Source organism: Equus przewalskii, chromosome 13 (assembly GCF_037783145.1).
Source record: "Equus przewalskii isolate Varuska chromosome 13, EquPr2, whole genome shotgun sequence".
Taxonomy (NCBI): Eukaryota; Metazoa; Chordata; class Mammalia; order Perissodactyla; family Equidae; genus Equus; species Equus przewalskii.
Window position 1 is genome coordinate 72,486,317 of NC_091843.1, and position 17,243 is coordinate 72,503,559.

The following is a 17,243-nucleotide window of genomic DNA, read 5'->3' on the forward strand; positions in this document are numbered from 1 at the left end:
TCCATGGGTCCACGACTCCATGTCATATAAATATGACAAATTTGACATATTTACAGAATTCTGGTGGGTAGTGGTCATTTCTTTTTCATTCTCTACAGTAATCCTGTATTTCTTTACTTATTTTCTCTCTACTTCTGTTTACCATGTCCTAGAAAAACTAGACAAAATGTTTTTCCTGTGTCAGAAAAAGCCTTCTGGGTATTGAAGGTTCTTTTGAGGCTATCAGAGTAGTTCTATATTGAGGTCATTTTTTGTGGTCATGGTACTTTCAGCTTGTCTCACATGGAAATGCCTCAGGTACTGAGCTAAGTCCTTTTTCACTTAATTCTTAAAATAGCCCTGTGAGGCTGGTATTATTAAATCACATCACATCACTCCCATGCTTAAAGACCCTCTAATGACTCCCCATTTCACTTACAGGAACCTCAAACTCTTAGTGTGGCTATGGGACCTATCCCTCCAGGATCCTGCGTGTTTCTTCCACTCCATCTCCTACCAACTCTACCCACCTTTCTCCAACTCTATTTGGAGTGGTCTCCATCTGTCTTTGAATATGCCTAACCAAGCTGCTTCTTGCCTCAGGGCCTTTGCACCTGCTATTCCTTCTACCTAGAATGCTGTAATCAGATCTTTCAATGGCTCATTCTTTGTCCTCATTAAGTCTTAATTCAAATTTTAGATTTTCAGAGAGACTCTCCGTGTATACATAATGTAAAAAGAACATAAAAACCTCCATATTGGGTTACCAGATAGAGCAAATAAAAATACAAAACAGTTAGATTTGAATTTCAGATAAACAACAAGTAGTATTTTAGTATGTCTCATGCAATATTTAGGACGTACAAAAATTCACTGTTTATTTGAAATTCAAATTTAATTGGGTGTTTTCCAATTTATTTGGCAACCCTGCCCCTATAGCCACTCTGTTATGATACCCTGTTTTATTGTCTCCATGGGACTTTTCATTATTAAAAATTCCCTATTTACTGTCTGACACCCCCACTGGAAGTTGAGCTCCATGAGGTTAGGGCCCTGTCTGCCTTGGTCACAGCTGCAACCCCAGAAACTTTCATAGCGTCTTGTAGGTGCTCAATAAAATTATGGTATTTGTTATAAAAGTAATAAAAATAGAAAAACTAAAAGCTTGGAGAGGTTGGTAATAGGTCGAGGGCACACTGCTAGCTAGATAAGATTGGAATCAGACGGCTTGGTGCCAAAGCTCAGAGAACTGTTCCGTGTTTTCCACATTTAGGGATGTGGGGGGCAGTGGAGGAGCGAGGGGCACTGTGTCACTCGCCTTTCGAGAGGCTCTGTTAGTAGAATCAGATCACTGGATCAGTAGATTTCGGGAGAAGCAGTCTAAATGAGCTAAAAAGCCTTTTCCATTTGCCTTGCTCCGAAGCAAATGAAATAACCAAAAGGAAATGCCCTGGGGTGAAAAGCACAAGATTCTCTGCGTTTGGAACCGGGTCGGAGGCAGTGCGCATCCTCCGCATCTTCGTCCACCGTAAACTCCCTGCAACTTAAGGGCTGGCCTTATTGTCAGACTCCGGAAGCTGCTAGACTCTCGTGGTAAGAGAAACCACCAGCGCACATGCAAATAAAGATCGGGGAGGGGTGGATGGGGATGAAGTCAAGACAGAAGAAATCAAACTCTCGCCTTGGACCCAGGGCACGCAATCGGGCGAGGGCAGCGCTGTTCAGCCCCACAACTCGGTCAGGTTCGCCTCTCTGTGTGGACGCTCGGCGCCCCACGGGACCCACCGAAGTCGCATAGTCTCCACTTCAGCGCACTTCATCCCACCCAGACGATCGCCGGCGGACGCATCCAGCGGCCGGCCCCGACCGAGCTGCTTGCGAACTGTGGCCGGATCCTGGGAGCAAGCTGGCTTCGGGCCCTACCTAGCTCCACCCGGGTCTCGCCCGCCTGCCCTCCGACATAGCAGCCGGAGGATGGTCCCGGGGCGCTCCCGTGGGGCTGCCGGTCCTGGGTGTCCTCAGCCTGATCAGCCCTGTCGCGTGAGTCTCGCGCGCGCCCAGTTTGGAGGCAGCCGCCCCCGCCGCTGACAGGTGCTGCCCGGAGGGCGCTGGGCGCGGTCCCCGGCGCAGCTGGACGCGCACGCCCGGGTGCGTGTAGCTTCCCGAGCCCGGAGCCAGCGAGGCGAGGGAGCCAGGGCGCGGCCTGGGGCACTCCAGGGGACTGGAGCCGCGGAGAGCGGAGCTCGAAACTTTGCAGGCGCGGCGGCCGGGATTCGGGGACGGCGCCAGTCCGCCGCGGCAGGTGCGGGAGCAAGAGGCGGCGCCGGAGTTCCGTGGCCGGAGAGCCTGGGCGGCGGCGTCTTTCCCCCGCGCTGGCCTAAAGCCGCCGGGCACTCCCGGCTTCTGCTGCTGCGCCCGCCGCCGCCGCCGCCACCGCGGCGCTCCGGGAGGAGGCGCAGCCCGAGAGGGCGGAGAAGAAGGAGGAGGAGGAGGAGGAGGGGACAGGAGGAGCAGGGGGTGGAGGATGGAGCCCCGGGCCGCCGCGGCGGGCTCGCCCGAACCTGCGGCGGCGTCCTCCTCCTTCCACGCCCGGCTCTGGAAGAACCTGCAGCTGGGGGTCGGCAAGAGCAAGGGCGGCGGGGGCGGGCGCGCTGGGGGCCCCGAGTGCCGCACTGCGGACACCCCGTCGCCCTCCCCGCCACTCCCGGGGGGCAGGCGGGACGCACTGGCCGGCGTGGGTGGTGCGGGCAGCAGGTGGAGCGGCTTCAAGAAACGGAAGCAAGTGCTGGACCGCGTCTTCTCCTCCTCCCAGCCCAACCTGTGCTGCTCCTCGCCGGAGCCTCTAGAGCCCGGCAGCGCCGGCAGAGCGGAGCAGGGGTCCGCGCTGCGCCGGCGGATCCGAGAGCATTTACTCCCCGCGGGCAAGGGGCAGGCGGCAGCCGCCGGAGTAGCCGGAGTGACGCCTCCTGGCGGACGCTCTCCGGACTCAGCTCCCTCTTCGTCCTCCGCCTCATCCTCCCTGTCCTCCTCGCCCCAGCCGCCCCCGAGGGGGGACCGCGCCCGAGATGAGGATGCACGGCGTCGGGGCCCCACGGCGCACTTATGCCATCAGAAGAGTTCCTCCCTGCCGGGCACCGCCTGCCTGGAGCAGCTGCTGGAGCCGCCGCCTCCCGCAGAGCCAGCGCCGAGCCCCGCGGAGCCGCGGACCCCGGAGACAGGCGAGGAGCGCGGCAGCAGCCCGGTGAGTGACAGGTGGGCGCGGTCGCAGGCTAGGTGCAAAGGGCCACGCCTCCAGCTTTGGACGAGCGTGACCCTAGGAGTTGCAGGGGGTTGGAGGTGCTACCAAGTAAATCAAACAGTGGAAAGAAAGTATCCCGCTCTTGCTTGGTGAAGATGGAGCTTAACATGTATCCTGACTTTACTTTTGACAGAACTAACACCTACTACCAGAGCAGTTTGGGTAGCTTTATGAGTTGCCAATGAAAGTGGAAGTGTTAACGGTAGCCAAATAGGAGAGGAACGAAGTTAGACATAAAGTGGGTACTTTTTGGAGGTCTCCTAGAAGGAGTGTCCAGCTAAGCCTCACCTTGTCAAAAGAAAAACCCAACAACTAAAAAAAAAATTACGACCATGTATGACGGTGCGGAGGGGCCACTATTTGAAACAAATGGCTTGCGGGAAGGAATAGAAATGCTGAGAGGGGAATTAATGGCAAACGTGAGGTCATGTCTTGAGGTAACCGTTAAAGCAGACGTCTGCTCATTTTTCTGCACCCCCTCCTTTAAGGCTTCTGGGGCTGCAAGTGGATCGCTGCCCAACAAGTGGACAGCGTGAGCGTCTCATCTGAGTTAGTTAAATTTGTTCCTATGGCCTTTCCTAAGTTTTAAGAGTCAACTGAAGCAGTTGCGTTTCAACTTTGCTGCTTTCTACATCATGTTGACTTTTGAGTCAGGCAAGAGTCAAGTTTGGTCAGACAGGAGTCAAGTAAAAAGGTACCTGTAGCATCCGTAAGGCGTTCCACCGAGCAGCTGCTTTTACTCCCTCGATTTTGAAGAGCCGATGCTCCTCTTTGGTAAATGTCTATCACATCTTGTTAATGCTAGCAAGTATGTTGAAAGTTCTATTCTGCCAGGGACCTAAAAGACTCTTTTCTTCGAATACATCTTAGTTTATTTAAACTTATTGTTTTGACTCTGATTATTAGATTAATGACATATACATTAAAACTTTAATTAGATTAAAAGTTGAGCTACAAAAAACATAAGGCCATGTTTTGAAGGGTAAGATATGGGAATATATGGGCGTTCAGTTGAAAATTTTTATAGTTTACTAGCTAATTTATTAGGGTGCTGTCAGAAAATAAACGAGAAGATGAGTGTGTTGTATTGTTTAATAAATACAGATTGTTGCAGTAACCTGATGTTACTGATGTTCTAGAAAAAGATTTTAGTTATTCTCAGAGGAGTAGGTAGAGATAATATTGACAAAAGCCTAAATAAGTGTACCTTTGCTTTCATCTTGAAAGAAAATTGAATAGAGCTCCTTCTGGTTCTGAAAGTAAGGTAAAATGTGTTTTTAAAAGGATACTTTTTCAGTATAGAAGAATACTATACATTTAAAAAGCATTTATTCTTGAGTGTATACGTAATCCTAATGTATAAGAATTTTAGAGTTGGAGAATGTTTACATTTGTTTACTATCAAGAATAATAAAACAAATAATAGTTGAATTATTTTGGAAGGTAGATATCATATTACTGCAAATGCTAATTTACTAAATTACTTTGCAGTTCACTGAACCAAGACATTTTCATAGCAAAAGCAGAGAATTCTGCATTAATCTTTAGTTCATTTTCACCAAAAAGTTTTCAGACACTATCAACCTTTAAAAAATACTGCTATGTAAATATGAATTTTGTATACGAAAGACCTAACCATATTGTGGAGAAGATACTAAACTAACATTATAGTGTTATAGTGAGTGCCTTCACCATATGCTGGGCACTTTATAGTCTTACACGATTTAATCCTCACAGCAGGCCTCCATGATAGAAGTTCTTGTTGCTGATTTATGGATTAGGAAATTAATGCTCAAAGAAATTAAATAACCTTTCAGGGGTCACATGGTTAATAAATGACAGAGAGAAGTTTTGTACTCACATCATTCTCCAGAATCTTTTTCCATTACTATAGCTACCTTTGACAACTTTTAGAACTTAAGTTTCTGAGATTACTTCAGTCCTATTGATTAATACTTGCAAGTTTACATACATTCTGGAGTTTTTTCCCATCCATAGAATCAGTTCTATGATTCTATGATGGATTAGCTATATTCATTTGTTCTTTGTTCTTGGTGATGCATTGTTGCATATCTATTATATCACATTTAGAAATGACATTATTTATCATACCATCGATAGTTCTAAAGGAGTTTTTCATTATAAAGAACCAGCATTTCAATGAAGACACAGGAGGAATAAAAAAGTGAAAATATCTTTCAAGGAATAGGTGAAAGGTGGGGTGTAGGCAGAACAATAAGTCCTGAGGGCCTTGCCCCTTGTCAGTCCCAGTCCAGGAAGAGGCGCCATTGTTGGTTCCCTGCATCTGCTGCCCGCGAACCTTGTTCTCTGAGAAGTGGACTGTTTTCTCTGTTATGAGCCACAAATCCAGCTTTCAGCAGCACTCCCTCACCAATGCAAAAGAGACGACTCCTCAGTCCTCCAAATACCTCTCTGCCCAACTCAGAGGGGCCCGGCTCAGCTCTCCGAATGAGAAAGAGGAAGAATGGTGTTGGAGCCTAGAACTGGAGGAAGGCTCACCGTGGTGTCCAGGAGCAGGCCTAGCTCTGCCACACCCCTCCAAGCTTCCTGCGCATCTCAGAGATCTTTCCTCGCTTTCCCAGCGCCTCATCTCCAGAGATACTCAGGCATGGGAAGGGAGCGCGTAGCACATGCAGATTTTAGTTTTATTCACAGTTCACAAGCACAGATGGGAACGCATGAAAGAAAAGACAATAAAAGCATTAAATCCATTTTCAGATTGTCTAGATAAGAAGAAAGAAAATTTGTTGCAAAAACAAGGCAAACTGCTCAATTTTTCTCTTGTTCTCTGCTTGATCCTGGCATCAGCTATGTTCTCCAACACACTCCCCATCTCACCACCCCCCAGCCCAGCATGAGGCCCCCAACAACATATGTGCACATACTCTGACACTGGGTGGAGATGTTAAGCAAGAACAAAAAATCAGTTTGGACTGCTGAGGAAGGAGAGCTGGAAGTCACCGATGGGCTACCTCCCATGCCCCTGGCATCCCTCTTGCTGTTATGTTTTCTTTAGCCAAATCTACCTTTGAAACACACTTGATTATGCTTTGCTGTTGGAGCATGTGCATTATTTAAAATGTTCTGCTTTGAAAAAAAGAGAAACCCGTTCTCCCACTGATTCTAGTTCACGTGCTGGGCCATATTGTCATACCAGATGCATTTCATTTTCTGCAGCACAGTTGGGAAAGATGCTTTCTCATTTTGTGTGCATATCAAAAATATGCCAATTTTATGTATTCTGTCTTGATGAGTTCCTAAAATTATATTTTGCTAGAATCAGAAAGTCAGTATTTTAAGATGAAGAGTGAGGGATGAATATGTTGCATTTTTTAGTGTTTTAACAAAAGCATATAGTGTTTATGAATGTTAAACTTTTATTGTGTTTTCTTTTAAATTCATTTTATTAAAATCACTTTCATGGAGGAATGAGAATATTTTTGAAAAAAGTGGGTAAATTATTCAGGGTATGATAGAAATGTTTCAAAACATAGTAAGAGGAGTATCCGTTCATTGAGATAAATTCCTGAACCACCTCTGTAAGCCCTGACAAAAAGTGGAAAAATATTTTCTAAGTTTAAGTTCTGTAATGTGAAAAACATCTTGCTCTATTAATTGTGTGATCTTTTAAAGAAGGCCTGTATTTTCAAAAACTATTAGAAAATGTGATTTGCATTAATTTTTGCTATTTTTCAGAGTGTCTTTAATATTTCTTTAAAGACTGTAACTAAATCTTGGGGAAGCCACAAATTAAAAAAATAAAATTCCTAACGTATATGACTAATACTCTAAAAAACATACTAATCCAAAAAAGAAGCCCCTAAAAGCAATGTTAGAAGTTTTTTCGAAGTGAGAGAGCAAGGATGAGGTCGTAGGACATTTTGGAGCAGGGTGTCAAGCAAAGTTTGATGTGTGGTAGCATTCTTGAAAAACACTGGGACCATCAGGTTGTTCCAGAGAAAGGGAGTGACCAGGGTGATGTGTTTACTTCGGAGTGGAATTATGTCCCTATGGCCTGTAATTCCTATTCTGAGTATCTGGCAGATTTGAGTAGAGCTGTGAATCTTGTATAAGTGGAAGTGTTACATGGATGTATGAGATGAGCTTGAAACATATCTCGGTAAACACTAGCAATTGTTGTGTTGTTGTTATTCTTATTGAATGGTATATTAAAGTTTTGCCCCTTGCCATCATTACAAATAAGTGGGTAGTTGGAAAAAAACCAAACAAACCAGGGAGCTTTGCTGGGCCTTTTCATTTAATTTAAGATATAAATTATTTCACTTGTAGTGGTGGCAAAAGTAGCCCAAAATTAACCAAGGCAGTACTGATGACATCACAGCTGCACACAGTAATGAAAAAATCTTATATTACTTTTGGCAAGTATGAGCCTATTATCATGGGAAAGTGAATAAATACTTTGAAGGGTAAAATAGGATTAATAGATTAATAAAGAGAATAGGACAAACATTCCCCCTTTTTTCTTTTGCCCCATTGTTTGGAGATAAGGGATGATTTCACAAAATTAAAGCTTAATAATATATTTTTGGTAGCTCAAGGAAACACGTAGTGTGTTTTCTTTGCTCATGATGATTATCAAAGTGTTTGCCAACTCTAGACTGATGAAGAGTAACTAGTGTGTCTAAATAATATTGTAAGCATTGACAAAATCTGCAGATTCAGAAGTTAGGGTTATGTATTTTTTTGTTCCTGTTGTTAATTCATAGCTATTTACAGTATCATAGCAGACATCTGTTTTAGGTAAGCAGAAATTAGTTTTTTTAAATTGTCTTGTTTTGACTCTTTTTTTTGCTGGAAAACTTACTAAAAATTACATATTTCTCTGCCTCAATAAGCCAAGCATCCTAAATAAAACTTTTTCTTGATAACTGAGGGTCATTGTTTGAATACTGGTTTTTTAAATATGAATGAAATATTGTCCTAGAACTTGCTTTAGATAAGGTTGCTTGTTTTCATATAATTATAGTATAAAGCATACCTATTTACAAGTTTATCTTTCCATAAAGTTAATTATTGAAAGCTATGAGGCAGCCTTCCTTGAGTCATTTTTTTCACTTGCCAAATAATCTTTGCTTTCTATTTGTGGATTTTGATTTGTTCATACCATTAAAAATATTGTCTATTTTTTTCTTGCATGATTTACTTTATGTGCCATTCTGATATCTTTGTCACCATCAACCTTTTGTTCTAACTTACATTGCTTTTTATAAATCAAGAGTGGAAAGTGTTTACTATCCCTCAACAGTTCAAGATTTTATGCAAAAAGATTTCCCCCTCCAATGTGTATCAGCTTCTTATTAGAATTTTTTTTTTTGCAGCAGAATATCACGTCACGATTTCCCTAATGTCTCCAGATATTTGTATTAACTTTAGTCTGAATGTGAGCAATGCAGAAAACTGTATTTTCGGTATAATGAGGTTAAAAGTCCCTGCATATTGCCTCTTGAGAAAACAATTTTCCTGTGAAGTCTCTTTTGAGATATTTTACACCAGCCTTATTTTCCATTCTCTTGGGTCCTAGCCAGTCTGGAAAATTACAACACATGATAGACAAATGGATTTCTGGATGTTTTAGGATCAATGCCTCTTCCTAATCCCATGGATTTTATGAGAGAAGCCCCTTCAGTATTAGCAATCTCACCCTATTTTGCCTACACCTGAGCTACTTTCACCAGCGCTGCTAGAGTAGAATTTGGCAAGCCTTAGTACAATTGACCTATTTAATCGGTGTGTAGAATGGTTCAGGGGAGGACTACTCAATAAATGGTTGCTGAGTGGATGAAGGGATGAATGGATGGGCTAGAGCTGTTCAGAGATAAGTTCTCTGGAAAAATTTCAAAGTCACTTTATGGTTGTGTAATGATGTTCTTGCCTTCTTGTTTCCAAGTCCTTTTAAGCCTGGCAGATGCGGATGACGTTCCCCTCTAATTCCAGCTGGTGGCTTGGCTTTTCTCAGCCTGTACTTTAATTCTGGTTCATGTCTGCGAAGCCTGAAGGGAGGACATGACACCTACTAAATGCCTGCGATATTGTGCTCACCTGGAGGATGGAGGAGCAATTACTGCTTCCAAGGTCTCTGGCTCAGGGATGCATTTCTTGGTGCTCGTCTCTGACTCTGGGTATCCATTTTTGTACTCAAGTCTCCTTGTCTGGCCCCTGACATTGCACCCCCACATCTGGAGTCCAGACACCTGCTGATGTATCCTCACTCCTTTATGATCTCTGAGTCTTGGACTCTGCTTGCATCTTACATCAAGCCACTTTCCTGCCTTCTTCTCTGCCACTTCTTCTCAAACCCGTTTTGTTGAACTAGATTAAAATCCCAGTCTTGGTCAAGAATCCTATTCTCACTAGCCTGTTCCATTCTGCTGCCTCTTGAGTGCCACATGTGTGAACTGGGGTTCAGACAGTTGGCCAGTTGCTTTTCATAGTGACCACCTGTCTAATGCTGAGCCTATTTATAAAACACCTAAGCCTCCCTCCAGAAAGTCTGCATTGCTGGTCAACTACATTTGCCTGTAAAGGGCATTTCTTCCCCTGGAGCACTGGACTAGCGCTCGTCTTTTCACTGAACACCATTCATTCATTGACTCTGTGTCCCTTCTCCCTTCCTTCCTATTTTTAAAGCTCTCGCCTTGCCTACTCTTTAACATCGCCATCCTTTTCCTTAGTCTTGCCTGTTTTCTTGTTTCTCCTTAATATTTTTTCTCTCTCTGCTTGCAAGATGATTTTTGTAACTAACCACTAAGCCTCTGGAGCTGTGCTGTTCCATTTGGCAGCCACTAGCCACATGTGGCTATTGCGCACTGCAAATGTGGCTAGTTCACATTGAGATGTGCCATAAGTGTAAAATGCACATCAGATTTTCAAAGCCTTAGCGCAAAGAAGAGAAAGTAAAATATTTTGTTACCAATTTTTTATATTGCTTGCATGTTCAAATAATATTTTGGATATATTGGATTAAATAAAATATATTGTTAAAGTTAATTTAACTTGTTCCTTTTCACATCTTTTAAAAAATGTGGCTGCTAGAAAATGTAAAATTATGTATGTGGCTTGCATTTTTAATTCTATTGGAAAGCACTGATCTACAGCAGGGGGTCCAACTCAGTTACCCACAGGGGCCATCGAAGTAAAGAAAATGGGCAAAGAGGGTTTGATGGGGCCCATGGTGGACCAGGGAGCCCAAGCCCCATTCAAGGGGCAGCTGCTGCTTAGCTCCATCTGATTATTGTCACGCAGTGAAAGAAGCAGTGTTGCCAGAGTTTCCAGATTCTTTAACAGAAGCCAAAATCCAGATATTGGTGTGAAGTCTCCAAAATCTTGAATTTTTGGCAAATAGTTTGTATTTTTAAAAACACAACACAGGCCAAATAAAATATATCTATCTCTGCACTGAATTTAGCTATCCGCTTGAACTTCTGACTCAGAGAGCTCCTGTCTGATTTCTCTTCTCCCCTCTCAGGGCTGGGCCTATCTTATCTGGGATGCAGTAGTGGGCACAGGGAGAGCAGCCACACAGTTTGGCTCTACACAGAGGATGAAAGAAACTGGTAGTGGGAGAAGGAGGACCACGTGGGGGTGGGGTCATGGGAAGGTTTTTGGTGTTTTTTTAGTGGATATCCCCTGAGTGGGTTGATGAGCAGGGCCTGTGGAGAGGGAGAGGTTGAAGTTAAAGGGGAACAGGGGTAATTGATGGGGTGAAGTCCCTAGGGACAGGCATAGGGGTGGGTCCCAGAGACCAGGGGAAGTGGTGGCTTCAGCCAGAAGAAGGTAGATGTAGGTAAGCAGTAGGTTTGGTGGCAGCAAGTTGGGGGTGTTCCCACCTAGTGGCCTCTGCCTTGTTTCAAAGTGTGGTTAGGATGTGGACACAGTGAGATGGGGGAAAGATACTGTCTCAGGCACGAAGGAGATTAAGTGCCCTGTGTATTCAAGAAATGGGGAGTCAGCAGTGGGACTGAAACCTAGGGTGGGGAGGCGGGTAATGGGTAATGAGGGTGCTAATGCAGGTGGGGCTGGACTGTGGAGGCTGAGGGTGTATCTAGGGCAGCAGGAGGGAACCCTGGAGGCATTTGAACAAAGGAGACAGGGTCAAGCGAGCCTTCAAAGGGTGAAGTTGGCAGCAGGGGCAGGAGGCCACGCAGAGACCACAACAGTCCTTGTGAAAACCGGAAGTCAGGCAGTGACCTGACCTTGGGGACGGGAAGACGGAAAGATTTATAAGACAAGGGATGTGACTGAACCCTCAGGGAAAGGGAGAGAGGAAGGAATTAATCACAGCATGTTTTCCTCTTTAACTTATGTCTTTGATTTTTCTTGGTTCTCTTCAAAAATGCTATTATTGAACAAGTCTTTTTCTTGGGGAGGGTTGAGTTTTGATTTGCATTTATGCAGAACGGTTGAGGGTGCCAGGCTCCTGAGTGCCAGATTGTCACCTGTTTACTGTAATAGCTCATATTCTTTATAGTTATTTAGGGTTCTTCCTGAATAAAACAGTTCCCCTTTTCTCTGCAGCTTTAGGCACAGTGAGTAGTGAGTGTTAATGGAGCAAAAGAAAGGGCCAAACATGTTTGTCATTTAAAAAAATCAAGTGAAATGAGAAATTGTCTTCATACCCTGTTACATAGATGCTTATGGTCCCTGATGTCAGAGTGGCTAAATATTTGGAGCAATGGATATAATGAAAGGGTTTAGAATCCATTGACTCTGTTGGAAATTTTCATTCTTAAGACATTGTGCTTCAAATATGTTAAAATATACCCTCTCTCAGATGGAAGGCTTGTCCGTGCATGGCAAATGATCAACTTCTGAAACTTGCAAATAGATATTCCTTCAAAATGGAAACTATATTCTATCTAGGCCCTTAAGCCATATTTGACTCCCGTTCTTTTATTGAACTGTAAAATAGCTTTAGATAAAAGAAAAATTCAACATTTTTACAGTTGCCTTTGAATAGGATTTTCACCACAGTAAGTTAGAAATCTGAGCGTTTTCCAAAATGTCTTTTGAGATTGGAGTAGATTTTGGAGACAAGTTCGATGTGGCCACAAAGCTGCTGCACAACCTCGTGCTCCCTAGAGGTTGGAACACCCTAAATCAGCGTGGCCGGCAGTCTCCAGGCTGAGAGCAGACGGGGGCTGTGCCTTCCCTTCTCCTTTCCTTCCTTCTCCTTTTAAAAGAAAACTGGAGGTGAGGGACAGGGATGGGGTCCAGCTGAGACTGTGGCCTCACCTGGTTCTCTTTGGCTTTGCATACATGCCACTTCAACTCATCAAACTTCAACTCAACAGTTTCAAGTAAAAAATCATTTGCTTAACCATTTTGGTCATCACCCTGCCCCCCCCCCCAGCCCCTCCTTGCTCCGTTTGCCCCCCTAGGCAGCATTCATTTACTCTGGGCTCAGGCTGGTGCTTTTGTGACTTCCTAGCCTGCTCTTTGGGAATCAGCTGAGTGAGACTTTGGGGAACAGGCAGAGATCGGGGGGAGACCTACATTCTGCAGTTTGCCAGACCCCATGCCCTCTGCCGCTTTTCAAGGAGAATGGTGCTTTGTAAAGTGTTCTTATATCTATTCCTCTTTACCTGACATTTTCACTTTCTCTGACTTCAACTTTTTTCTTCCTGGGTGTCTGCCTGAATTTGAGGAAGAACCATATGGACTTTGCCTTGAGGGGATTTTTGCGTACTTTGGAAGATCAGCCATGGTTAGGCTATTGAACTCTGTTGCAGGTCTATCTGGATGGTGCACTTTTTGGGTCTTGGCTCTTTATTTTCTGCCTTCCTGCTACCTGCTTGTCAGCTATTTTGTTTCTCTTTCTTTCTGGGAACATGGGTAGGGAAAATATAAAAAGGAAAATCCAGCATTTTTTTTTTATTAGAGGCTTTCATAATTTCTTTTTCACAGTAAACTTTAAATTATTGGCTCCTATGATGTTTTGACACTTTGTGTTGCTTTGTCATATACTGTACACGCACACATACACACACACACAATTATGCCTTCACCAGGTATGGTTTATACACATACCTATTTGTTCACGTACGTCATATTTTCCACTGGAGTCAAAGATAACCAGAACTCCAATATTCTTCTACATTTAATCTGATCGTACTAAATTTTGATGATAACATAATCTTTACTAATGGTTTAAGTTTTTCTAGTCTGAAAAGCTGTACAATAACCAGCTCAGCCAAAGAGAGAAAGAAAAAAACAATTAGAACACAGCTTTCGTAGTTTACTATGGGGTGTGTTCTAGAAAGGGAATGAGTAATCTTACTTTGAATTTAATGTGTAAGGAATGCCTTTTCTTCAGTAAAATAAGCGTTCTTCTGTAGGTATTCATCTTATTTACAGCCACCATGGAAGGAAGGTCATTGAATTATTCCCTTAAGCTTTTAAAATGTAGATGTCACAATAACTAATATCTATCATTAGTATTTTTAAGCCTTGCTTGGCTTTACTCTCACAATGTGATCCTGACAGATAAAAAATGAGGAGGCATTCTGGTGAGTGTCCTTATTGATACACTTCATCTTTTAATTAGAAAAAAAGTGATAACATTTAGGATCATAAAGATGTATTCTCATAGTCATAAGAAACTCATTTTTTGAAATCACCTCAAAAAGAGTCAGAGAATAATTGAATTAGGAACAAATGGATCTGGGGTGGCAGAGCCTTTGTTTGTATTGGCTGCTTGAAGAATGTTCTTTTTTCTGTTAATGTTGCTAATGATTCTCAATGGCTCTTTTTGAAAAAAATTTCTTATACAATTTTATTACTTTACTCTTCCTCTTAGTTGTATCTAGATTGCATCCTGAGTGGTGTGTTTACAAGCACTCATTTCATATTTTAAAATCTTTTTTTTTTCTTTCTAGGAGTATAAGTGTAATGTGAATTTTAAGCAGCTACACAAATTTTGTTTGTATTTTGTGGTAGTAATTGGTTGTGTGAACTAGCTTTACATAAGGGTCGGTGAACTTCTTTATAGTGGTATCTATTGTGGTAGGGCGTGGCCTTTACTACCCTTCCTTTGAATGAATTTTTGTTAAATCACGATGCATACTCCATCCTCCAAAGTTGTGTTATGTGAAGCAGGATGTGCTGATTGTTATCTTTCTCAGGGCCCCCTGGAGCTGGGCTTTTTTTTGCTTAATTGTATCCTCTCACTTTCTACTGAGGCCAGCATACATGTGGGGCCTCTCCCCTGCCCGCTTCCATTTTAAAATGATGCTTTATGAGGGTCCCCTTTTCTCTACATCCATTCCAACATTTGCTGTTTCTTTTCTTGTTAGTTATAGCCATTCTGACAGGTATAAGGTGATATGTCATTCTAGTTTTGATTTGCATTTCCCTAATAATTAGTGACGTTGAACATCTTTTCATGTGCCAGTTAGCCATGTGTATATCTTTTTTGGGCAAATGTCTGTTCATATCCTCTGCCTGTTTTTTGATTGAGTTTTTTTTTGTTATTGAGTGTATGGAACCCTCATACACTGCTGGTGGGAATGCAAACTGGTGCAGCCACTATGGAAAACAGTATGGAGATTCCTCAAAACATTAAAAATAGGGATACCATATGATCCAGCTATCCCACTACTGGGTTTTTATCCAAAGTACGTGAAATAAACAATTCAGAGAGATTTATATATCCCTATGTTCCTCGCAGCATTATTCACGATAGCCAAGACATGGAAGCAACCCAAGTGCCCATCAGCGGATGAATGGATAAAGAAGATGTAGAATACTACTCAGCTGTAAAAAAAGACAAAAATGTGCCATTTGTGACAACATGGGTGGACCTTGAGGGCAATTATGCTAAGTGAAATAAGCCAGACAGAGAAAGATAAACACCATATGATTTCACTCATATGTGGAAGATAAACAAACACATGGACAAAGAGAACAGATTAGTGGTTACCAGAGGGGAAGGGGATAGGGGTAGGATGAAAAGGGTAAAGGGGCACATATGTATGGTGACGGATAAAAACTAGACTATTCGTGGTGAACACGATTCAGTCTATACAGAAACTGATATATAATAATGTACACCTGAAATTTACACAATTTTATAAGCCAATATGACCTCAATAAAATAATGTAAAAAACAAAATTACATTTTACAACTAGTATTAGTAATAGCTAAACATACAGAGCATTTATTATATATTGTCACTATACTAAGTGCTTAATATGTATTAACTCATTTATTTACTATAGCACTTTCTGAAGCAGATTTATCATCATTTGCATTTTCCAGATGAGTCAACTGAGCCACAGGAGATTAAGTGACTTGCCTAAAGTCACACATCAGTATAACTTGGATGCAGGTCACCTGGCCTTAAAGTACTACAAAGGAAGGCTGTCTGAAGTACGTTTCGCCTGAGAAGCCCAGCTTAGGAAAATAGAATTCCAAGTGGAAGTTTGGAATGAAGTTTAAAACTCACGAGGTTTAAAACATCTTTAAGCCTCATTTCAGTTAGTGACACTATGATTCTTCTTTGCCTCAGCCATTTCCTTCCCATCTTTCATATTTCTGAAGGTTATCTCATAACAAGAACATCTAATAAAAACAGAGTTAGTGTAGCAGTTAGAAGATTTTGGTGTCAGGCATAATCCTGGCTCTACCACTTACATCTTGCTGGGGCTAAGGCCCCTAAGCTCTCCTTGATTGCTAGAAAAAGATTAAGTTTGTAAATGTCATTCCTACTTAAAACAAACTTCTTCCTCGCCAGATACCCCACTAGATCTTCATCATTATTTCCGTTATTGATATTGTTATTAGGAATGTGCTGTAAGTTACAAGACGCTTATAATTATGTATTTTCTACAGCCTCATCTTGTTTCTATCATTTATGTCTTCTTGTTCCATAGAAGGCATGGTATTGGGGAAGGAAACAAAATAGATCTATCTGCTAGGCATTCTTTACACGGTGTCTCAAATAAACTTTATAGATGATGTACATTATCTCACTTAAAACCTCACGGCAATTTTGACAGAGAGGTATTGTTAGTTGCATTTTATATCTAGGAAATTCTTAGAGATGCTAAGTAACTTGTCTGTAGTGCTGGTTCTGTCCATAGTTAGTAAGTGGCAGAACTTGGGAAACAGACGTCTGATTTTTGCCATGGACCGTAGTTTCCAGGGTACCCACCACCAGCTAATGAGTCTGCATCAGGGCACCAGTGCTAGGTACATGACTGGTGCCCAAACTAGTGATTTGTGATTGAGTCTGGCATTCCTTCAGCAAGCTTTGCCAATGTGTCTGAGTCGCACCACTTTTTGGAGAGACAGCTGGAGGAATATGCCGTTAGTAGTTGGAGAAAAGTATCCAGAAAGAGATAGTGAGTGTGAGTGGGTTATTTTTATTTTTATTTTTTGGTGAGGAAGGTTGGCCCTGAGCTAACATCTGTTGCCAATCTTCCCCTGTTTGCTTGAGGAAGATTGTTGCTGAGCTAACGTCTATATGTCAATCTTCCTCTATTTTGTAGGTGGGGCACTGCCACAGCATGGCTTGATGAGCAGTGTGTAGGTCTGTGCCTGGGATCTGAAGTTGAACCCTGGGCCGCCAAATTGGGATGTGTAAACTTAACCATTGCACCACTGTGCTGGCCTGAGAATGTCTTAATTTGTTTATTTTCAGGCTCAGTTCTTAGAGCTCATAAGTGAATGCTTTTCAGATCATTCTTGTGAGTTCTGTGTAAGTATCTTGATTTCCAATCATGTTGTTATACTCCTGTGGAAAATAAAGCTACCCATTCTGCAATTAGTCTAGGTGTTAGAATCTCTGGACAGGAAAACAAATTGTTTTCTGAGCATCTAGTTGTTTGTGAATATGTCCATTTCCTTTAACGAGGAAAAGGCAAGACGTAAGATAATGTCTTCTGAATTTGGTACAACTTTTAATGTTTCTTGGTAATAATAATT

The 17,243-nt window shown here is 42.6% G+C and overlaps 1 protein-coding gene across 17 annotated transcripts in view; it reads left to right on the top strand.

The window, feature by feature from the left end:
* The first annotated feature begins 856 nt into the window (after positions 1-856).
* The window catches only part of MCTP1 (multiple C2 and transmembrane domain containing 1), a 500,114-nt gene continuing 483,727 nt past the window's right edge, over positions 857-17,243 (top strand). For all 17 annotated transcript variants that reach the window (XM_070571402.1, XM_070571408.1, XM_070571405.1 and 14 more), the window contains exon 1: positions 857-3,220. In XM_070571402.1, coding sequence (XP_070427503.1) covers positions 2,504-3,220 — 717 coding nt within the window. In that variant the 5' untranslated portion in view covers positions 857-2,503. The remainder of the gene's footprint in view (positions 3,221-17,243) is intronic.